Raw genomic sequence first — 22,796 nt, 5'->3', positions numbered from 1 at the left:
GAAACCACATGTAAAACCACATACCTGCAGAATCGAAAATTGAAGGGTTTCTTGCTAGGGATTCATTTTCCAAGGGGTTTAAAGGTAGGGAGGCTTCAAGAAAGCTTCCTCCTAGGTCCATTAGGGTTCTAAGACCTCATTAGGTCCATGTAATCCCATGGATTTAAGAGGAAAAACAAAGATAATCTAATTTATGACATAATAGGGTAGAAACCTTAAATTTCTTAAATGGAAAGAGATTACTTAGGCTTAGGGCTTGTAATGGAGTGAAATAACTCCACCTTAGTCTAGGTTTAGAGGTTCCATCGATTCCTTGGGTTCCAAGAGAACCCTAGGTCGAATCTCTCCCATTTCCCAAACCTCAAAACTCAAAATAGATGAAGAGATGTGGGTTTCAATGGCTTACCTTCCCCAATGTAGAAAAGCTCCATGTAGAGGGCTCCACAAGGTGAGGTTCCAAGCCTTCAACCAAGCTTTTCCATTCCTCCTTCTCCTTTTCTCCTTCCTTCTTTCTTCTTTCCTTCTTTCTTATTTCTTCTTTCTCCTTTCTCTCCTCTTTCTCTCCTCCATGATTTAGGTTAGATGGGAGAAGAAATGAAAATGAATGCTTCTCCCCCCCCCCCCTTTGTCTTATTTATAGAAAATGGGCTTGGGTCCTTTAAGTTAAATGGGTCAAATAGCTAAATGGGTACTTTAAGTTAAATGGGTCAAATAGCTAAATGGGTGGATCCAAGATAAATGGGTCAAGAGGGCTTAATGGGTTGACCCATGGTCTTATTTAGGGTAAAGGAATGGGTTAACCCATCTTTGGGTCAAATAGAGTCAAATGGGCCCTCAAGTTGAATGGGCCTCTTAACTAAATGGGTCTGCCCACAGGTTTCAAATAAAAAAAAGAACCCACTTGGGGATGGGTCCATCCACCATGGGATTATAAGCCCATCACACGCTCCCTTAAATAAGTGGGACCCACAAATAGAATATTCCCAACTCAACTAAAATAGCCCGGGCGGTCTAAATCTTGACCCGCACTTCGAGGGCATCGAGGGGAAGGGTAAATAAATAAACTTAAGGGCTAGAACTTACTATTTCCTTTTCATGGTTTGTCCCCCATGACCCCGAATAGTTTCCTCCACAGGTAAACCCGCATTGTGGTCAATAATTTTGTAGTTGGGTTTGACCACTAGTGAGAACAGCTCACCAGCATACGTGGCAGTGATAACCACACGTCACGGGAAAAAATAAAAAGTAATTATGATCCGGGGTGCGGGTATAACAACAGCTGTCTCTTATTAACTAACTTAATAACTGGACTCCACTAGGACCATGGGCTGGAGTCAATTCTGGCCTCTTGCTCCTCCTCTCTTCTTGCAGGTATACTTGATACCTGTTTTCTTCATAATGTATGGCACTATTGAGATTTTTTGAACCCCTCCTCCACAAAATAATGTTTCCATCTTGTTTTTATGTTTGGATTATCAGTAAAGTGCATGGTGATTGTTTTTTGCTCATCATTTCATCTTTTTCCTCCCTTTTTGAGGTCAGCTTCAGTTTAATGTGTTACTCAGACAGAAATATGGGACAATGAGATATTTCTTTTTTTTGGAAGTTAGGATGCTGTTAATCGAAGAAATTGTCTACTAAAAGATATAGCCTTCTAAATGATGTCTACATCTATGTCCTAACCAAGACAATTGAGCTTGTTGGTTACACAATTGCAACTGCTGAACAATAATCTCTCTTTCTCCCCCCCTCCCCCCAAAAAAAAAAAAAAAACAGAAGATGTTATTGGAATATGTATACCTCATGTTGCTGTTTCTGCTGCTTTTGACTTACATGAGTTTGCATGTATATTTAACTACTCTCCATTTGACTCATCAGTCGCTTATTTAGGTGCTGTTTACTCATAAGTTATTTACACAATTCTTTTTTTGTTTTCACATTTTTACTGAATCTTTTTTATTTCTGGTCCTACAATTTTCATTTGAATTGGTTTCCACCTGTTTTCAGGAAATCTGAAACTAATTGCAGAGTATTTTCAGAGAAGTGAAACACTTGGTGGTCCTACAAGGGATTGGATTGGTATATATGAAGAATGTGCCACGTAAGTATTAAGCAATGGTTGGACCATTTGGTCATTTCTTTTATTGTTTTAATTCAAGTAACCATCTTAATCAGGGACATGCTATTCCTCTCTACTCCTTTTCATTTATTTTAAGAATATTGATTTCATTGTTCTTACAAAAACTCCTATCCTCCTAGAAGACATAGCTGTTGGTAAATTTTGTTGACTGCGGTCAGTAGAAATACGTCCTTAAAAGAAAAGAAGGATATTGTTTTGAGGTGGTTTAACTTCAGAATTTGTACCAGTTCCATCTTTTCTACATGAGGTATATTTCTGTAGGGAAAAAGGACTCTGTCCGGGAGTGTGGCCTACGCCAGCACTCCCATGAGTCTATCTCTCTCCTCCCCATATGAAAAGACAGCTCTACACCCTTGTTTTTAAGGAGGAGAGAGATAGACACAAGGGAGTGCTGGCGTAGGCCACACTCCCGGGCTTGCAAAAGGTACACAGAACTGACATGCTTCTGGGGGAAGTTTGGACATAAAAACCCAACAAGCTTCCACAGGGGGCCCCAGTTAGGCCCACTCTTGAGGCCCAGAACAACTCAAAGACAGAATTGTGTTGGCCGTTCAGCTCAAATGGGCTCCACTTATGTTGTTGGTAAGTGTTGGCAGAATCGTGGGTTAGAAAGAGAGAATGAGAGAAAATAATGTGTTGTATTCATTGATAGGTAAGCCCCTCTATTTATAATAGAGGGGAAATTACAAAGAGACTAAACTAGGCGATGTGGGACTAAAACCCACATAGCCCACTTTCACTTAATAACATAAGAAGAATAAAACTACCCCAAAAAGACCAGAATACCCCTCACGGTATTCTGGATTACATATTCCAACACTCCCCCTCAAGCTGGATTATACAAATAAGCAAAGAAAGAAGATCCAGCTTGAACTAAAGAAAAAATAACTCCTAATAATGCTAACACTCCCCCTCAAGTTGGCGCATACAAGGTACCAATGCCCAACTTGAACAAAAAAGGGAAAAAACTAAGTTGTAGCAGAATCCAGCTTGATAGATGAATGCAACTCCCAAATAAACCTTCAAGAACTTGAAAAATAAATCTTCAAAACTTGGGCAGACTTGAGCAGCAAACTTTCACCAATCTTTAACAGTTGTTCAGTGATGAATCTCTGACTGATAATCTTGAAGATAAGTAACTAGGATAGTGAGCAGAAAAGATCAAGCAACGGAAAAAATCAACCCAACTGTAGAACCTCATATAGGCAGGCAATAACCAAACATCTTCAATACTTTAATACTTCAATCTCCCCTTTACAGCAAACTCAACCCAATAACAAAGTAGATACCCATTGGCAATGGTGAAAACTCTGATCTTTTATGTTTTGCACCAAGTGTTCCTGCAAATTCTGCTTCTACAATGTCTGCAGGTGTACTGTACATAATCCCCCCCTCACGTGTAGTACACGTGGACATAACAGAGATGATGTAAGAGATAGGGCAAAAACATAATATTCCAGAATTTTCCAAGAGGTGCTAAGGGTAATGGAAAAGGAAGAAATGGAAAATTAGAGAATACCATTAACTTCCAAAGGGGTTATGGGTATAAGCCAAATGTATGTTTTGGGAGGTGGTGTAGTGAAAAGAGCAATGGGATAATGAACCATGGACAAAAACAATGCAACACAGTAATCTTCAACCTTTTTCAATCAATCAAACTAATTCCAAAACACCAATCTCCAATGATCAGATCTGAATTATAAAAAAAAAGGTCTGATTTTTAGAAGGAGAAGGCACCATTCTTCAAAAACTTGATCGATTTTCACACAAGGAAGAACCAGTGTGCAAAATTCCAAACTATAAACTCCCACATGCTAAATAGAATTGACGAAGATATCTGGACAGCAATGGATGTAATAAGCTTCAACAAAAAACTTGGATCAGATCTGAATTAGTGAATAAGGCTAGGATCAAGCTCTCAAAGTAAGCCGGATATGAACCAAAAAGCTTTACATAACTGAATAGGTTCGTAGTTGCAACCAATAACCTTGGAACACACTGTTGTAATCCCAAATAAGCTGATCTCCAGGGTAGTAGATTCGAGTCTTCAATAATGAAAGAAATTCGATCTCCAATAGTCGGATACTCAGTCTCAATAATAGGGCAGCAGTAGTCCACATAAAGGCAGTAGTAATATGTCAACCAGTCATGCTTACAGAAGCCAATCAATAGAACCAGCAAGGTAGGCAGTAAAGCTCAATAGAACCAGCAAATATAAGATAATCACTCAGTAGATCCAATAGGTAGTTGAAGCAGCCAGCCACATAAGAACAAGGAAAATAGGTTGATAATTGGAAAAATCGAGCCATAAGAATGAACCTCAATTTTTTCCAAAAATAGCTGATGAATGATGCTGAAATATGGGTTGAATACTCCTCTGATTTGTATGAGACTCTCCTCAAAATATGAGCTTGATAGGAAAACCCTAACCCTAAAATCAATTATTGTCAGGGTTTTAGAAAACCCTGAGATTAAGATCGATTTAGGGAAAGGGGGCTGTAATTGCTGATGTAGACATGTAATAAATGCTGACCAAGGCTGCTAGAATGGAACCTCCAAGGTGAACAATCAATCTCCAGTGAGAGTGAGACCTGATCTTCAAAGGGGAGAGATTCCAAAAAATCGCAGAAGTAGAGCAGGGTAGCATTACAGCACTACACCAACATAAAGGACCTTCTTCAAGCCTTGAACTGATGAAGGAGAGTTCTCTTTTAATGTTAGAACCACCTCCAAAGCACTCGAACAACATCAAACATCCCTAGCCCAAATCGATTTTATCAGGGTTTTGGAAAACCGTGAAAAGAAGAGATCGATTGGGGTAGGGGTCTTCAAAAAACTTGGATAGGTGCAATATTGAGGTCGATTGGTCCTTGAAGTGGGAGTAATCAACCCTCCAAAAATTAGCAAAAACTGAAACCTAAAAGTCAGGGTTTTTGGCAGGTAACCAAATTAGCAGGTTAAGGAATTTTTGCTGTAGAAACAAATCTAGCCATCAGAAAGGGTCCAAACTTAGGTTGAGTAGGGCTTGTAGTAATAGGGAATCACCCCCAAAAGATCAGTTGCATCTAAAAAAGGAAACACCAAAATCGATTGGAGTCAGGGTTTTGAAAAACCCTGACAAGTTGAGATCGATTAGGGTATGGTGGCTGGAATTAATTAAAGCTTGGAGAAAAAGGAAATAGGGAATGAGGATAATGGAATAGGGTAGAAAGGGGCTGGAGAAGGGTGCATAGGGAGGCTCCAACAATGGAGGATCAGTCTTCATTAGGTAAAAATCAGATCTCCAAAAAATTCTAGACAGCTCCAATATCGCAGGTATGGCTCCAGCAGATTTCGAACAGAATTTTTTAATAAAAAAAGGTGGAAAGGGAGGGGGGCAGCAACTAAATCATTGGTATGCTGTATTTACCTCATTAGTGCTGCCCCTTTACAAGGTTGAGAAGAAGGAGAAGCCAAGAAAGGGAGAAGTCGATTGAAGAGATGGATTAGGGTTTTCTTTCTCTTTTTCTAACCTAGATCAGACCAGCTCTGATACCATGTTGGCAGAATCGTGGGTTAGAAAGAGAGAATGAGAGAAAATAATGTGTTGTATTCATTGATAGGTAAGCCCCTCTATTTATAATAGAGGAGAAATTACAAAGAGACTAAACTAGGCTATGTGGGACTAAAACCCACATAGCCCACTTACACTTAATAACATAAGAAGAATAAAACTACCCCAAAAAGACCAGAATACCCCCCACGGTATTCTGGATTACATATTCCAACAGTAAGATACCACAATCCTCCAATTTGTGATGGTTGAGACTTGGAAGAAGAACAAAAACAAAGGAAAATAGTGGTAAGAAGTTAATAGACTCTTCCTATTGTCTCTTTTTTTCTTTTGGGAGAAGTGTGTGGTTGTAGGATTAGAAGAAGGGTGAAGGCGGAATTTGATTACAAGATCTGGCCACAATAATCCAATGTCCTTACGGATGGGGGCAAGCGGCACCTTCAATCTGTCTTCATTCTTCATCGCTTCATTTTCTATTATTTTCTAAGAATTGTGACAATAAGAGTAAAATAATTTTTGGTACCTGTGCTGGAAAGTATAACTAATTGAACGGATAAAAGCAAAATAATTTTTGGTGTAGTCAATCATTACTCTTTTGGTCCAAAATTAAGTGTCCTGAAAACTAATTTAATTTAGAAGTTAGAGAAAGTTGACTTCAGTAATTGTAGTTTTTGGACATTGTACTTGTTTCACTGTTGGAGGATGTTTTGATGTTTCTTTGGTTGCTTCTTGACAAATTGATTCAACCTTCAATAGACATTTCTGATACTTGTGTGCATTGGAATTTTCTTGCCTTTTAATTTCAAACTAGCTCAGAATTTCCTACTGGAAAGTAATTTACTTGTTTATCTGAAATGTGATAAATAAAATATATTGGTTATTCTCTGTGTTTTTGTGAATTTCAGGATTTTGTATCAAGAAATTGATTACATAAATGAGGGTAAAAATGCTGATCGGTTCCGCCGGGATTTCCGAAACGTAAAGTGGGTTCGTGTACCTGTACGTTACCGCTACAAGACCACTCTAAAATTTCAGTCGTGCCTTCTTGTTTTAGCTGGTCTTTCAAATTAGAATTTCATGGATGTGTTTGACTTGTTCGTCGTGAACAGAAAGTTACTTTTCAAACAGTTTTGTGAATCTTATGGTGACTCCTTTTCTTTTCTTTTGTAGCTAGTGTTTTGGGATTACACAGCCACAAAGGTATTGACATTGGAGTATGTTCCAGGTTAGACTCTGAACTACTATGAATCATAAACCATATGCTTTAGTTTAGTCTGTAGCATTGATGTTCTGTTGAAAGTTCTAGTGCTTTTTTTCTGTGAACAGGCACCAAAATCAACAATGTGGATGTGATCGATGCGCAGGGGTATGATCGTTCTCAAATTTCTTCACGTGCTATTGAAGCATATTTAATCCAGGTTGTGAACCGTAGCTTCCGTAATTCAATCAAATTGAACTAATGGAATACTTATTCAGTTGCCTGATATATATAATATGTTTACCATTTTGAACAAATGGAGTAAAAAAGCATGAATTAGCGATTTCATTTCTTCTGTAATTTGATCATGTTTTAATTAGATTATCTGGTGGATACCATTGTTGTGCATTAATGCTGTTATGTGGTGCTAATTCAGATACTAAAGACTGGCTTCTTTCATGCGGATCCTCATCCTGGAAATCTTGCTATTGATGTGGATGGAACACTCATTTACTATGACTTTGGCATGATGGGGGAGATAAAATCTTTCACTCGGGAAAGATTGCTTGATCTTTTCTATGCAGTTTATGAAAAGGATGCAAAAAAGGTTTACTTTTCATCTCTTACTATGGTTATATTCTTAGTTCACTCTAACAAATTGATCATCAGAATTTGTAGACATTAATATCTTATACAAAGTCAATATTCGTGAATTGGATTGCTATGTCTTGCATTTCATGCTTACATAAATAATGTTTGTTGTGGGTACTCATTAGACAGATGTATGACATCATCCATAACTGCTTTGAGAAAAATCCTTAGAGATTTATAACCTTGCTTAGGAGACTTTACAGCAGCACATTGATGGTATGGTCCAGCACAAGTGTTGGGAGAGTGGTAGGACGACCAGAGGTGTAATTTATGGTAGGACGACCAGAGCTGTAATTCATGGCTGGACGGCCCACTAGGTGGTCACTATGCCATAAAAAGGACGTCTATATGGATGGGCTATTTCATGGTAGGTTCCACCTCGCTGCTTGTACATACAGCTCCTGTTTTCATATCATAAATGGACAATTATAATACAGTGGAAAGGTACTTAAATCTTTTTCATGAAGCAATTCTGGACCAGAACATGCAGCGGTGCATTTTCTTGTCCACCATGTGGATGCACTAGTACAACATTCTTCCCTCATTTGTTATGAATAAGGGCCTTTTTTTGCTCTATTGTCCCAGCAAAAGGGATTAAATGTAGTGGAGCATAGGAACAGGATTGTGTAGCTGATGCCAATCAAATTTGTAAGGATCAGTGAGTATTTTTTGCACAGCAGATATATATGTTTCTACATTACCTCTATATATTAAGAAATGAGCACATTATCATTCACATGAGATGCATACTTTGGAATATGATGTTCATCATTTACTTACCAAAAAGAAGCACAAATAAGTTGAAAGCCTTGCAGTATTGAGTTCAACTAAGGAGCTTCCACCATGCAGGTAATGCAAAGACTGATAGATCTTGAAGCTCTCCAGCCCACGGGAGACATGTCATCGGTATGCTATTTTGATATTCATCTATTAAATTCAAAAGAATAATCAAAATGCAATTTAAGTTTTGTGCTTTTCTGTGCAAATATGGGTGAAGGGGCTACCCATCAGTCCCGTGTCTGTTTCTAACAAATATTTACAATATAATGCAGGTGAGAAGGTCTGTGCAGTTTTTCTTGGACAATTTATTAAGTCAGACACCAGATCAGCAGCAAACTTTGGCCGCAATTGGTGAGGTATGCAAGATTTGACATATCACTTTGGCATCAGAACATAAGTTTGAATTAATTTAAAAACTGACGCACTGATGTTTCTATGTCTCCTCTGTATAATACTAATATACAGATCAAATTTGGACTTGCTTTCTTAGTTTTCATAAACTATTTCCCACTTGTTAAGATTTCCATTTACAGAGGTTGTAGTGTTGAGCTGGAACACCTAGGTGACACTCAAATAAAATTAGGGAGAATGTTCTCTGTGGGGGGGGAGGGGGTGCAGGCCACGCCCAGACACAGTGGAAGGGGAAATGACTGCTCCGCCCCCTGAGATGCCAGCGCGCGCACATGGCCCTTGTGCTCCCCCATAGAGAACGCTCCCCCATAAAATTATTATCAGCAGAGACCAATTTTGTTAAACCTGATTTAATTTTTGAAACATAAACTAATCGGTGTCATATATGCTACAAGGTCATTAAACTTTTCATGGCTTGGTTGCTTTTTCCATTAATTGGGACAGAGAACCTTATTAACTAGAACCTCTACTTCTTATTGATGTAAAACATAAGATCAAGAAGCGAATACGATAACATTGTACAAATTCATACATCTTTTGTTCATGAGATAATTTATTGTCTTTGTGGATAACTGTAGTGAGCAAGCACAAAAAAACATAAGAATATAATCAATCTACCAGTACCTTTGCATTTCCTCTTTTTTCTTCATTGTATTGCCGGTCATGGAACACACGAGATAGTCATTTGCTGATTTTATCCTTGGTCATTGAAATTGCCCCTACTATTGTCCATACAAATGCATAATTGTTGTGGTTTTCTCTGCAGGATTTATTTGCAATAGCCACAGATCAGCCATTCCGCTTCCCCTCCACATTTACCTTTGTAATAAGGGCATTTTCAACCCTCGAAGGTTCAATTTTGCCTTTGTATCTGAGGATTGAACATGGATTTGAATGTGTTTCTGGTTCTCATTTGAAGTTATGTGACACATGCATGCGTAGGTTTTATATCTTTATGTTGGGGGATACCACTTTTATCCATGTTTTTACGTAGTCGAAACCAGCCCAAGTGTGACTTTCTGGTTTGATGTCTGAATCCATGCATTTGCAATGATCTTGACCATTAATTCGGCCAGCCCTTGGACTGACTATGATGCAGTATTTGGGCACCAGCAGTTGTGCCAGGAAGAAAAAGAAGGCCTGCGGCCAGAACCAGAACCAGAACCAAAATACTTTAGTCTGGGCCTAGCTTGGCCAGAATTTGTTCCAACAACTCCAGCTCAAGTCTAGTCCAGCCGTGGGGTTCTTATTTTTTTTATTTCTCTTATTACTTAAGTGGTTGAATCAGTTTAGGACTTCCCTAATAACTGGATGATGGGGAGGAATTCCAGTCAGTTCGGGTTTTATTTTATTGTTATTAGTTGGCTGGAATAGGAGTAATCAATTCCAGTCCTTGATAACTGTTTTCTTTATTTTTTTAGTATATGAATCAAGGTAGGACTCTCCAATACAGCCTGCGGCTGGAGAGTTTAGTCAGTCTTTGTTTCTGTTTATTTTATTCCTTGTGTGGTCAGTATTGGTTCCAGCCTTTCCTTTTCAGTGTTTGACTCAGCTTACAGAAGTTTATATAAGCATGGTCCGTAGATTTCAAGCTGGCATCTATGGTCTCTAGATTCAAGCTGGCATTTGTGGATTCTGCAAGAATCTGGTGTATTCTAGATTGTGTTCAGGTGGATTCCTGAATGTTTTATCTTTTCAATCTCCATTCTCCTTCTCTCCAATTAATATAGGTCAGATCTCTCTAATTCTTAAGTCCTGTGATTCTATTTCGGTTAGCAATTTCTGTTTCAGTTTCTGATTAATTCTGGTTCATATCTTTGAGTTAATCTTTACTTAAACTCTGCTGAAACTTGCTGTCTAATTGCTTAACTAGTTTTCAGTTTCAGATTTTGTTTGTTTTCAGTTCTCCAATCAATTGCTAGAATCCTACTGCAACTCAATTTCTCAAATCCTGATTTTCTGGAACTGATCTCTTGATTTTGATGCCTGCTACTGTTTAAAGATTCATAAAGGGCGTACTGTGTACCCAGTGCATGAGGCTTCCGCTACAGAAGGGTCTGGGGAGGGGCATATGCATGCAGCCTTACCCTAAGGCCTTGCCATCAAATTTACTATTTGCCCTGGGTTTTCAAGTTTCCTACTTGTGCCAAGTTCTTAAATATTTATAACTCTAACCTTCAGATTACTTTCAAACTTTTCTGGAATATTCTACTGCCTGTTTAGACTACTCGACCAGAAGTTCTTTCTCATCTGATCTGTTTTAACTGCATTAACAAGTTTTCTCCTAAATATGGTTCCTTAATTTCATGCGACTCTGGATTTCTCTGGGACTTCTGAACCCTAATTCTTAGGTGACCTAGAAACCGATTACACTATATTTGAGAATATGCATTGTTTGGTAGAGGTTTTAGAGTTAAACAATTGCATCCATTTGAAATTTTGAATAATGAATGAGTTGAACTTATGACTATGCCATGCATGTACCTATTTCATTTATCTGTATCCTGGACTGCTTAAATATTAGGGTAGGATTGGATGCAGATCCTTTGTGACGCAGAATCTGGATCATCCCTATGAGCCAGTCATGAGAATCCAAGGCATCCTTAGAGTTGTAATTAAATACACATAGGCAAACTCTTCTGATAGTCAGTCGTATTTCCTACAATACCAATAGATGCTTTTATCAAGCTTGTGATCGGGTTTATGTAATAATCCCTGCAATGCAGTAGCAGAGGATCTGGAGTATAAGGTGCTTAAGAAATTATTACTTGGCTTGATAAAAATCAAACAATTTAGAGGCCACAATCAGGAACAACAGGATCGGCACGAGACCTTCAAGGCTAGGAACTTATTTGGGTTCTTATGATAGTTGGAATGTACAAATAAGTTGATTCAAGGAAGAGAACAAGAAGCAAGAGTTGAGTGAGTAAGAAGAAGAGAAGAGAAGAGAAGAGAGGAGAGGAGAGGAGAGGAGAAATGAGAGAATCGATTGTGTGTTGAGTGATTCTCAACACACATATTAGCTTCATTAATAACTTCTATAAATTACACAGACCTCCCTAGAGAGGTAAATGGAAATAAGAACAAGAAAGAAGAAATACAACTTAGTAATGTCTTATAACAAGACAGTGACAGAACTACCCTTATACAACAAATATTCTAACAACTCTAACAATGATTGGTCCAGGAATTGGTTACACGCTAGATCCAGAATTTTCCTTTGTGAAGATTGCTGCACCTTATGCACAGGTAAATGTGTGTTACTTGACAAACGTGATGCTTACCTTTTTCCTAAGTTTAGCAACATTATTATCCAAAGAAATCTATCTCTAATATTTTGGCAAATTACAGGAGTTGTTAGACTTGAAAGAGAAGCAACGTTCTGGAACACAACTTGTGGAGGAGATAAGGAGACAAGCCAATGATGTACTTCTTTTTCCACTCGTTTCTTTTCTTTCAAAGCCTTGTTTAGATTTTTTTTTTTTAAGAAATGGATGGCCGTTATAATATATATTAGTCTCTTTCATATTATGGTGAAAATATTTCTGACAGTTGATAGATGATAATTCTATAATGAAAATCTTCCTCTGACGGATACAGAATTTTTTGTTGTTCTTATTCGTATTCAGTTAGTAATCTCTTATTACTGCTTGTCTTTGTCCAGATGATGTGAATGTGCCTATTTAGGACATAGAAGTTTCTATGCTTCACTCTCTTTTAGGATTATTAATTAGGAGATCAATTTAACTTATTGATTATCTTAGTTGACTTACCTTTAAAAAATGACCTTGTTGTGTAGATGGAAATGGAATTGCCATTATTATCTCTAAAACTGGAGAGAAATATCAAAGCACCGTTTAGTTAATGCTTCTAGTCGATATACTAAAGATGGGCATGTTATGTATGAAACATTAGTAGTTATTGGTTTTGAGAATGTTTGTAGTATGTGCATAATCCAAGTGTTTTACAGTAGAACTTAAGCTAATTAGGAAGCACTTCTAATATGAATCAACTTTCTTGTTAGATATAATTCCATTGTAAGCTCGATGTAGATCAAGAGAGGTTCCATCACAAGTATTCACGCCGGAACAAGCCCAAATTCTTGTCTAAATAGGTTAAATAAGTAGCCTAATAGGTTATATGGGTAATGGGCTGGGAATTTTTTTGTCTTCTATTTTAATGGGCCTATTTTGAAAGCCCATATATGCAGGATAAATGGCCCATACTAATTCTAGTCCTCTGAAGTTGTGAAGTCTTGGGGATGTCACTAGGTTAGTTTCATTATTAATTGTTAAAGACCTTTAAAATGTAAAGTTCATTAAATATCTTGAAAACAATCCCAATGTAAGTCCTTGGAAATGTATAGGCCATTAAGTCTAGGAGGAAGCCCCAATGAGAGTTTAAAACCTTCCCAGCCACTCATAAAGGGCTGTCTATAAACATTTTGAGAAATAGCTAAAAAGTTGAACGAAATTTCTGGTTTTATGACAATAGCTGTGAGATGCTGTGGAGCCTAGTGAGATGCTAGCCTAGGCCTTGGTGAGAATCCTTGGTCATATCTCTCTTATTTCTGTCTTACTTCTTTTGTTATTAAAATTGTTCAATTCTAGTTTTCTCACCTCCATGCAATCTTGTCTATTGAGAATTCTGATTTTGTTGCAAGGACTGAACCGGGATCCCATACTAGTGTTTTCCCTATAAAGAAGTGAGTGAGATGTGTAAAGATTTTTAATCTGTTGTAGATCTAAATAGAAGATGAGGTACATAGGATGAAGTTCGATTATATTGCAAAAAGAGTGCAATAGATGTGTGGAGTGCCGGGGTTCATGCACAAAATGCAACATTTTTTTATTCTGCATGAGACTTGTGCTATGGCTTTTGTGAGGAGAAATACATGCTAAGTTATACAATTTATGCTCAACTATATGAGTCATATAATCTATTAAGGCTACATGTTACCAAAAACAGGATGAAAACATTTATATATAACCCTATTGAATTTCGAAAGGATTGTTACTCTATGTGCAGTATAAGGAACTATTAAAATCTCTATTTACAAAACTTTGTATTTTATAGTTTAATCATTAATGTACTTTATCAATGGATCCCACCTACGGGAGTTTCTATGATTTAAAATGTAATTTATCTGTGGGAAAAGGAACGCTAACCGGTGTTGTGCCTCGGCGTGTACCTGTGCCCAGACACAGCCCAGCACGAAAAGACTGGCGCACCCCCCTGGAAAGGCGGAAAGGACCAAGGGTGCGCCAGTCTTTTCGCTCTGGGGCTGTGTCTGGCGCAGGTACACGCCGAGGCACAGCACCGGTTAGCATTCTTTCTCCCTTATCTGTTATGTTATCTGTTGTAACTATGCATAGAGCCAATCTGGTTTAACCTACTGGTCCAGCCTTTTTTCTCTAGTTGGCCTACTGTTCCTATTCAAGCTTCAGGTGAGGTTTCAATTTACTTTCACATCATAACACAACAATGACAACATGGTATATATCATGTAAAATATCTAATCATATACGGGCTGGAAGACTGAAGCAGGAAACAAATGCAACAAACATGAGAGGTTGGTAAAGGAACCTGAACTCCCAGAAGTATTGCTTTAGTATGATAGTATTCTTCATATATCCACCAATTGTCAATCATCATGCAGATTATTTATCAAGATTGTAAAAGGCAAAAACAACCCAAGTTGATTCACAACTTAAATTATTTGGATTGTGTGTCAGTTATTAACTCATCTATCCAGATTATTTCATATTCTCTCTAAAATGTGCAAATTCCATGTAATAATTCTTAACCACAACTTTGTTTTGTTAGCTTAAGATGCACAACATGGAAATAACATCACAGATATTTAATTATTAATAGAATCCTTCTTTAAATTTGAAACATATATATGAGTTTTGCAAATGGCTTGGGTTCTGAGTTTCTAATCAGATTCATGGAATGGTCTAGTAACATACCGGGTATAACATGTCTGATGAAGAGGATTGGAACCTACCATAGCAGGTGGCAAATCTGCTTGAATAAGAAATACCAATAATACATTTCTTATTTATTTGAATTGTCAAGAAAAGAAAAATTAGTAAAGCTTTATGAAGGTCCCAAAAAGAATGCATACTCTCCAGATGTTCAAAATAAAATTTTTATTAGGCCAGTTCTTGGTGTTCAGAATCTTATGGATCCATCCAGCTGTGAGTCCTGATCCTCTGAAGAGAAAACAAATGTTAGTAATTGGGTCCCCAGGCTATACAGATCTTGTAGCCCCTGTTCCAAAAGACTACCTGTAACTCTTCTTATTTATTGCTTTCTAGTCCATGTTTTCAGTAAGATGTCTGTACAAATACTGTTTTATGTTTAATTGCAGGCTAGAACGTACACCATGTCCATGCCATACAGAGTCCAGCGTATAGAGGAATTCGTGAAACAACTTGAGTCAGGAGATTTAAAACTCCGAGTGAGGGTACTTGAGGTAGTTTAGACTTCTCAACTTTTTAGATTATTGTTAAACAAATAGAATGATAGTTTTTTACTAATTATTGTAAAATAGTAGAAAATCTGGTTGACTGCCGAAGTCAAGTGTGGACCTTTTCTGGTAGAATTCAATTATAAATCTTGGATCCAAGATCTCCTTTGGGACTCCTTCCCATTCAGCATAAGCAATGAGGTTCAGATCCCTTATCAAAACTTTTTTGTAATGGGAGATTAGTACAATGGGCTCATTGTTCAGAGTTGAAAAAGGGAGTCCTCGTGACCAAAATCATTATGGTGCCAAGGCAAGCCAAGGTGATGGCCAGCCATCATTACCAAAGCACCAAGGTCAGCACCAAGACTGGGTTTTGAAGTCTGTGTGCCTTGACCCATAAGGTGATTGGTGACAGAAGACCTGATGAAGACATTTACATCTTGCATGTCTTGCAATGTAACGATGTTTAATTGAAAATTTTCCAAAACAAATGAAGGAAACCTTACCGGGAGGGGCATTTTTTACTTTTTCTCATGTTCCAACTTTCTGTTCTAGATCATTTTGTTTCATTCTGTATTTTATTCTTTAGTTTTCATTTCACAACATAATATATCCGATGCTTTCAAAATCATTGTTCATCAGTCAGAAAGAGCTGCTCGAAAGGCAACCATACTTCAAATGGCTACTATTTATACAGTTTTTGGTGGGACCCTGCTAAATATTGGGATCACAGTTGGCAGCCAAGGTAGCCAAGTAATTGCGAATGGATCATTCATTGGAGCTGGTAAGTTTTATCTGTATTTTTTTTTTTTTTTTTCAATCAAAAGCATTTTCTAGTTAAGAATTCAGTACCAAATTAACCATTTCTCTAATGGTAGATCTTAACGAACTATTCTCCCCTCTTCCACCCCCAAAATAATTTGCAGGTGTTTTCCTCACACTATTAATTAGGTCCATGCAAAGAGTGAAGAAGCTTGATAAATTTGAGAAGATGATTTAACTCTTTTGCAGCAAGCACAAGCACCTCTCTTACCTGTATAGTGAATCTAAATTTTCTGTTCCAATTATTTAACAGTGAAATTGTTTGTTGGTGTGTGCATGCCGTCCACACAAATTGTAAGGCTTGTATGGGGCTATAGGGCATGTTTCTGCACTATTGTTATGTCGGAATCATTTCCCAGCACCCAAATTGTAAGAAAATGAATTATGTAAAAGAAATTTTGTAAGAAATTATTTGGGATCTAATAAAGGTTCCAGAACAGAAAATGAGCCAAGGTGGATTTTGCACGATCTCTCTTAGGTTGTTAAATTGTATCTTTATATTCAATCAAATAACCCTAGTGTATTGGAATGCATCTCATGTATATCTATACATTTGTACCAGTACTCTAGCCATTACTGTCTACCTCCCAACTCTGAACAAACAGAGGTTTTAAATAAACGGAAACCATGAAAATGATCAGTTTAGATCTGTCTTGTGATTTCAGAAACATCACAGATATTTATGACACCACGTAACTACTACCTGGATCTGGCTCCTGTCCTGCAGTGGCGGGAGCTGGAGCGTCCAGCCCAGCAAAACCACCTAAAAACAGGGGTTGGGATGGTCATTTCACATGTGGGGCCCAGGTGGGACCCACCTGTGAAATGACCACCCCACCCCTGTTTTTGGTGTCGTTTAGCTCTGGGCTGGATGCTCCAGCTCCCGCCACTGCAGGATAGGAGCCAAATCCACTACTACCCCCCCCCCCCCCAAAAAAAAATAATAATAATTTAAGTTACTACAAAATATAGGGGTGCAAGTTTGACCCAGATGACCCGAACCCGCCCTAATTTAACATGCCTACCTTTAGGGATGTAAATGGATATTCGTAAATCTGTATTCGATCCGCGTTCGTATCTGTTTAGAAGAATCCGAATCCGTCCGAAATTAATCGGATACGAATATGATAATCCCCCTATTCGATCGATTATTATCCGACTCGTTTAGCAGTCCAACGGTAATAAAATATGTGAAATATAACTTTGTGTTTGTCTATCCTTTTAAGTTATCTTATTGGATTTTGTTATCTTATTTTTATAAATTTATAAGTTAAGATAATGTGATTCTTTTTCTAGATTTGTTATTGGTTTATATATATTATTTTATGCAATGTGCTACATGGAATTACATATCTATTAAAAAATCAAAAGTAAAAAAAATAAGAGAATAAAAGACTAAGAAGAGTAGAAGAAAGGGTAATAACTGAGCTCTCAAGTTTCAACCCTAACCTTCATCATAAAAACGGTAACTATGTCAATGGATAGTCGAAAAATCGTATTCGATCTGTATTCATATCCATTTAGGAAAACCTGTATTCAAAAAATCATTATCCGGAAATTATTCGAATCCGTCCGAATACCGATAGGATATTATCCGAATCCGTCCGAATATGAACGGATACGAATATGATAATGCCACTATCCGACCGAATTCGATCCGTTTACATCCCTACGTACCTTTGATCTATCCATCTTCAATTTCAATTGGCTTCATGCCAGCAATAAATGACACAAAAAAGGGCTGCCGCGGTTATTTTGTTTGGCCCGACCGACCGACATAGGTGGCAAAGTGTATTATTATCTACAAAACTTCGAGCCGATTCCTTGTACTATTGGTTTCAGAAATATACCAGTCATTAGCTTGTTCACGCCCGACCATGGTACAAGGTATTGGTATCGTATCGGTTGATATATATTGGTAATATGGTATTCTATACCAATACCGACATTGTAGTGGAGGTATTGGTGTAAGGAGGATAAAATGGTGCAAGGAACCAAGGTCTCGGTATTTTAAGGGGCAAAACAGTCGATCTGGTTTGATACGATCAATCGGTATCAATATTGGCTGAGACTGATTCAGGTATTGAACCGATGCCTATACCTAAGACCTTGTGCCCTACTATTAAGGAATCAGTATTGAATTGGCTGGATCAATCGATTTGTACCGGTATCGATGGAGACCAATATCGATTGCTGCTCGATCCTGTATCGATGGATCGATATGAATAGGAATAAAAATATAATAAAAAAAATTACATTTTTTCAAAGGAAACAAGACCAATCCGGATTGATTGATATCAGCCGAGAACCCGAGACCGATACTGATACCAATTACTAAACCCTGTACCCTACCATCTGACCTACAATCAGATTAGAATCTTTAGAATTCTTTTAGAAGATATCAATCGAACTATAGCCATGTGAACTTAAGTCCAATCTCTCTTCTTTTTTTTTTTATCTAGACTACTTTCGTCTTGAAGGGTCCTTTTTATTAACAGGCAAACACCCTTACTAAAGAACGCACCGATAGACGTATTCACAGTAGTGGCCGAATGCTTCCATGTTTAAGTTGGCCATCACAATCCATTTGTGTTTCAGATTTTTTCTAGTTGTCCTTTTAATAAAAGTTTTCATTTTCAAGCTGCATGACTACTCTCACTTAAAGGTGTCAATTGGGATGGTTCCCGATATTTGGAACGGGTCCACACCGGAACCGGTACCAAAGGTGCCAATCCCAGTACCGTCTCATTTAGTAAACGGATCAAACCTAAGTCCCAATCATGATTATTAACGGGACGAGACAGTACCGGTTTCTAAATGGTTCTAAGCCCGACAAAAAAGGGAGAAGAACTATAATGGTTCCGAGATGATTCCATTATTAGAAAACAACTTAGAGTACAAGTTCAAGATGAATTTCATGGTTTTACTTCTTCAAACTCCCTAAGATCACATGTAAGTTTCTCAGAACGAAGTCTAAGAATTAGTGAGGACAAACTATTGCCATATACCTTCAATACAATAACATGAAATAGACCCTTTGAAAGAGTACAAATGGTTTCGGTACTGGTACCATTGGGAATCCCGTCCCAGAACCGTCCCGTTCCATTTATTATTTGGTATCAAAATCATATCCCAATACCGTCTCGTTTATTAATGAGACAGTCAAATACCGAGTTTTAGCGGGACGATTCTGAGATGGTTCCCGATTCTAGTCCCAAATTGACACCCTTACTCTCACTTATTATTGAGATGGTCCCAGATTTCTTTAAAATCTGGTTTTTTTTTTTTAAAAAATTTCAATCAACATCTAGAAGTGGACATTGGTTGTACTTCATTATTTTCTATTGATCAATTTTCTGAGGTTGAAAAATCCATTCGTTAGTTGTTAGATGCTGAAGAGATCGATTGTTTTGATTTATTTTCTCATGGATATTGATGGTATTAAACATATTTCTTCCTCTATTAATGATTTTCTTGTTTTGTTGTATATGGAAAATATATTAAAGCAAAACAGCAAAATACAACATCGAAGCCCAAAAAGGCAAGCTTAAGGGGGAACCCTGACAAGATCAAAACAAGCAATTAAAGAGGGCATACATCAAAAGCCAAGGAGGGAAAAACTATCGAACAATCAAAGATGGTACATCAAAAGCTAGGGAGGGGGGAAACAACTAATAATTGATGATACATAAAAACAAAAGTGGGGAATGGATAGAAGAAACAAACATAAAATGATGAAGCATCAAGAAGTTGGGGTGGGGGAAGAGATAAGAGGGAGGTTTCAACATATGGTTAGATGCTTATTTCTTAAAGTGTACACCCTAAGTGAATTGAGAAAAGTCTATTTCTAATATCAAAAGTAATGGCTTCCTAAATCTGTTCTATATTGCGCAACGAGAAGGCCCATATTCTTTTATTTCTTTCCCATCAAACATGATTAACAAAAACATTAAAGACAAGCTTTCCAATATAATCACTGACTGACTTGTCACTGAATTTTTTTAAGAATATTCATCTCCATTCTCTCTGAAAGGGAATGATTGTCCTCCTTTCCATGCATATGTATCGGTAGTACTTTAAACATTATTATGTACTCTCCCAACTCTGAGTAGGAATAGACAATTTAGATTAAAAAATATAAAAATAGATTACTCAAATTTATTTTGCGATTTTCAAAAAAGTCATCTTCCATTGTTACATGGATAACATAGAAAATATATACTTCTCCTGAAAATTGAAATTGAAACTTGTAGAACCTCCGCCCATGCACATGCCCTGTAATCTCTGTCGAACCTTGTAATAAACATACATATATATTGACATACACCTACATACATGTGTATGTAAGGGTGTATATCAGTTCGATTCTAATTAAACGGTTTGATTTCAATTTGGTTCATGATAAAATAAATATTATTCAATTTTGCTTATCCGCTTTGATTTTCGTTTTGTATCTGGTTTGAATTCAGTTTCAGTTTGAATATGGTTTCACAAGTTCAGTGAAAACCATTGATAAAATTAAATCTATAAAATCAATAGAACAGAAATGTATACTCTAGAAATTGAAAAGTTACTGGAGTAATGGTTTTGGATTGGTCCAACCAAGACTCAGTTTGGTTTTTGTTTGATTTATCAATTTCTTATTCAGTTTATTAAATTTTAATCATTTTGAAATCAGCAAATTTTCAATTTTACAAATAAACTGATATAAAAAATTAGGATAAAGGTTGGGAACATGTAAGGTGAACTGTGGTGTCACGCCACAAGATGTGTAGCCCTCCCCCTGCGCTGTAGAGGAGCTCAATCTCTACAACAGACTGATAACGTACCTATTGCTTCCCAAAAATATAATAGTCAAAAAAAAAATCAAACTAATTAATTTCTAGGCCAAATGTTCTCTGTGCAGCAGTGCAGGTTGCATTTAGACACATGGAGATGAGCAAAATGACCACTCCACCCCCTACTGGACAGCCCATGTATCTGAGCACAGGCTACGCTGCGGCACAAGACTATTCTATTTTAAATAATCGGTTTCTATTTGATTTTCAACTTACGGTTTCGATTCACTTTTGACACCCTTGTTAGGCCTTTATGTGTTCTCTCTCTCTCTCTCTTTCTCAGACTGGTAAGACTCCTATATATAACGGTCTTCCAACAAGATACGCGTACGTCGTTTGGCTTGCATGGGAATTGGTGTCCATCTCCTTTTCTTTCTATCCATCCACTGGTTAAGGAAATAATAAGAAAGAAAATCCGTCCTTCACTGCTTTTTCTTTCTCACCCCCAATGAAATTTTCCCTTAATTTCTTATATAGTTAAGACCTATGGGGTGTGCTGGCTAAACTAAAGTGAAAGATCTAGGCGAAGGGCCAATTGCTGCTGGGTGCCCGGCCAAGAGAACAATATTGGCTGCAGGTGGTGGCCTTAGGATGATTACGTAGTTAATTCAAAATCTCTTGATTGATAGGTGGTCTTGGATATTTCCACATGGATGTTTTTCTAGTATTTGTAGGGAAATTAGCTAGGGAAATTTCAAATAAACCACCAGAATCTGGAATAGAGAAACTCAAACCTTTGTATGGAGCTCAGATAATTTTATCAGCTATATAATTTCACTTAGTGTACTTATCTATCTAGTTTAAGGTTGTGTTTGGTATGCATTCTAGGTTGATTTTGCATTTTCGGATGATAAAAATAATAGTTTTTATCATTCAAGAATGTGAAATTGACCTAGAATGCATTCCAAGAATGCATACCAAACACAGCTTAAGTTAAAGGGAAATAATGGCCCACCACAAGAGTATTATGACAAAGGTGTGGATTCTAGTTGTACTACGTATGGGCTGATGCACCCTTGCATGCAGTGCATGAGAGAGAGAGAGAGAGAGAGAGAGAGAGAGAGAGAGAGAGAGAGAGTATGCATATGGATGACAGATTTTAGGGCAATCAGTAAAAGAAACAAAGATCACAAAAGGGGATTGGTAGTCCTAATTTTTTTAATTTACTGTTGATAAACTCTGTTTGACTGAAACTTAACAAGTGAGTAGGATACCTTAAGGTCAACATATTCACAAATTTCCAGTCTCATCTAATATTCCACATAACGAGAAATGTTTGTAGACCAAATAAGGTTATAATTATAGTTTGTTTACCAAAGAAAAACAAAAAGTTATAGTTTTGCATAGACTATAAAGAAAAATCACTTAAAAGGAAAATCCCTTTCCCAAGGTTTGGTTTCTTTCTAGGTAAAAATCACTTAAAAGGAAAATTTTCAAGTAAAATCCTGATTTGTTATAATAATTTTACCTAACTTTTTTTCCCTTTCACATGGGTTTTATATTAGAAGTCAAAGAAGACTTAAAAATATTTAACCAATGAAATTCTACAAATTATACTCTTTTGCGGTTGTTTATTTAAAGATTCACTTATTTTCTTGTAACCAAAAATTTATTGGACTACTAAAAATGTTAGATCCGGACTATGGGTAGAACAATATAAAAGTATAAGCAACAGTGCGAAAATATAAATGTAAATATCCAATTAAATATACGTACTTGTAACTCGCAGAATATCGCCAAAGAAGACAGAAAGTTGGATCGAGTCGTATCTAGATGACACTCTCCTTAAGGTCTTTAATCGCCCCTTATTAGTGAAGACCGGGTGCAGTGCGATTATACCTCCAAGATGAAACGATCCACTAATCACTAAAGGCAGCATTCCCAAAATGATTACAGAAGGGGTCCGAAAGTTATACTCAACACTCCTC

General features: G+C 37.2%; 1 protein-coding gene and 2 long non-coding RNA genes across 4 annotated transcripts in view; 1 reads left to right on the top strand and 2 right to left on the bottom strand.

Annotated features, from left to right (window-relative positions):
- Nucleotides 1–16,478, top strand: part of LOC122639616 (protein ACTIVITY OF BC1 COMPLEX KINASE 7, chloroplastic-like) — a 22,950-nt gene extending 6,472 nt beyond the window's left edge. For both annotated transcript variants that reach the window (XM_043832492.1, XM_043832491.1), the window contains exons 6-18: nucleotides 2,008–2,101; nucleotides 6,599–6,692; nucleotides 6,864–6,918; nucleotides 7,020–7,111; nucleotides 7,328–7,498; nucleotides 8,392–8,448; nucleotides 8,595–8,678; nucleotides 9,500–9,584; nucleotides 11,921–11,982; nucleotides 12,085–12,159; nucleotides 15,110–15,214; nucleotides 15,851–15,992; nucleotides 16,135–16,478. In XM_043832492.1, the coding sequence (XP_043688427.1) occupies nucleotides 2,008–2,101; nucleotides 6,599–6,692; nucleotides 6,864–6,918; nucleotides 7,020–7,111; nucleotides 7,328–7,498; nucleotides 8,392–8,448; nucleotides 8,595–8,678; nucleotides 9,500–9,584; nucleotides 11,921–11,982; nucleotides 12,085–12,159; nucleotides 15,110–15,214; nucleotides 15,851–15,992; nucleotides 16,135–16,208 (1,190 nt within the window). In that variant the 3' untranslated portion in view covers nucleotides 16,209–16,478. The remainder of the gene's footprint in view (nucleotides 1–2,007; nucleotides 2,102–6,598; nucleotides 6,693–6,863; nucleotides 6,919–7,019; nucleotides 7,112–7,327; nucleotides 7,499–8,391; nucleotides 8,449–8,594; nucleotides 8,679–9,499; nucleotides 9,585–11,920; nucleotides 11,983–12,084; nucleotides 12,160–15,109; nucleotides 15,215–15,850; nucleotides 15,993–16,134) is intronic.
- On the bottom strand, nucleotides 12,220–14,842 carry LOC122639618. The gene is made up of 2 exons (XR_006329545.1): nucleotides 14,544–14,842; nucleotides 12,220–12,314 (listed from the first exon to the last, which is right to left on the bottom strand). It is a non-coding gene; the product is annotated as an uncharacterized LOC122639618 (long non-coding RNA).
- Nucleotides 16,018–22,796, bottom strand: LOC122639617. Its single transcript, XR_006329544.1, has 3 exons — nucleotides 22,785–22,796; nucleotides 16,864–16,870; nucleotides 16,018–16,109 (listed from the first exon to the last, which is right to left on the bottom strand). It is a non-coding gene; the product is annotated as an uncharacterized LOC122639617 (long non-coding RNA).

The sequence above is a fragment of the Telopea speciosissima genome, chromosome 9 (assembly GCF_018873765.1).
Source record: "Telopea speciosissima isolate NSW1024214 ecotype Mountain lineage chromosome 9, Tspe_v1, whole genome shotgun sequence".
NCBI lineage: Eukaryota > Viridiplantae > Streptophyta > Magnoliopsida > Proteales > Proteaceae > Telopea > Telopea speciosissima.
Note: the sequence above shows the minus strand (reverse complement) of the source record. Positions and strands in the feature narration are given on the sequence as shown.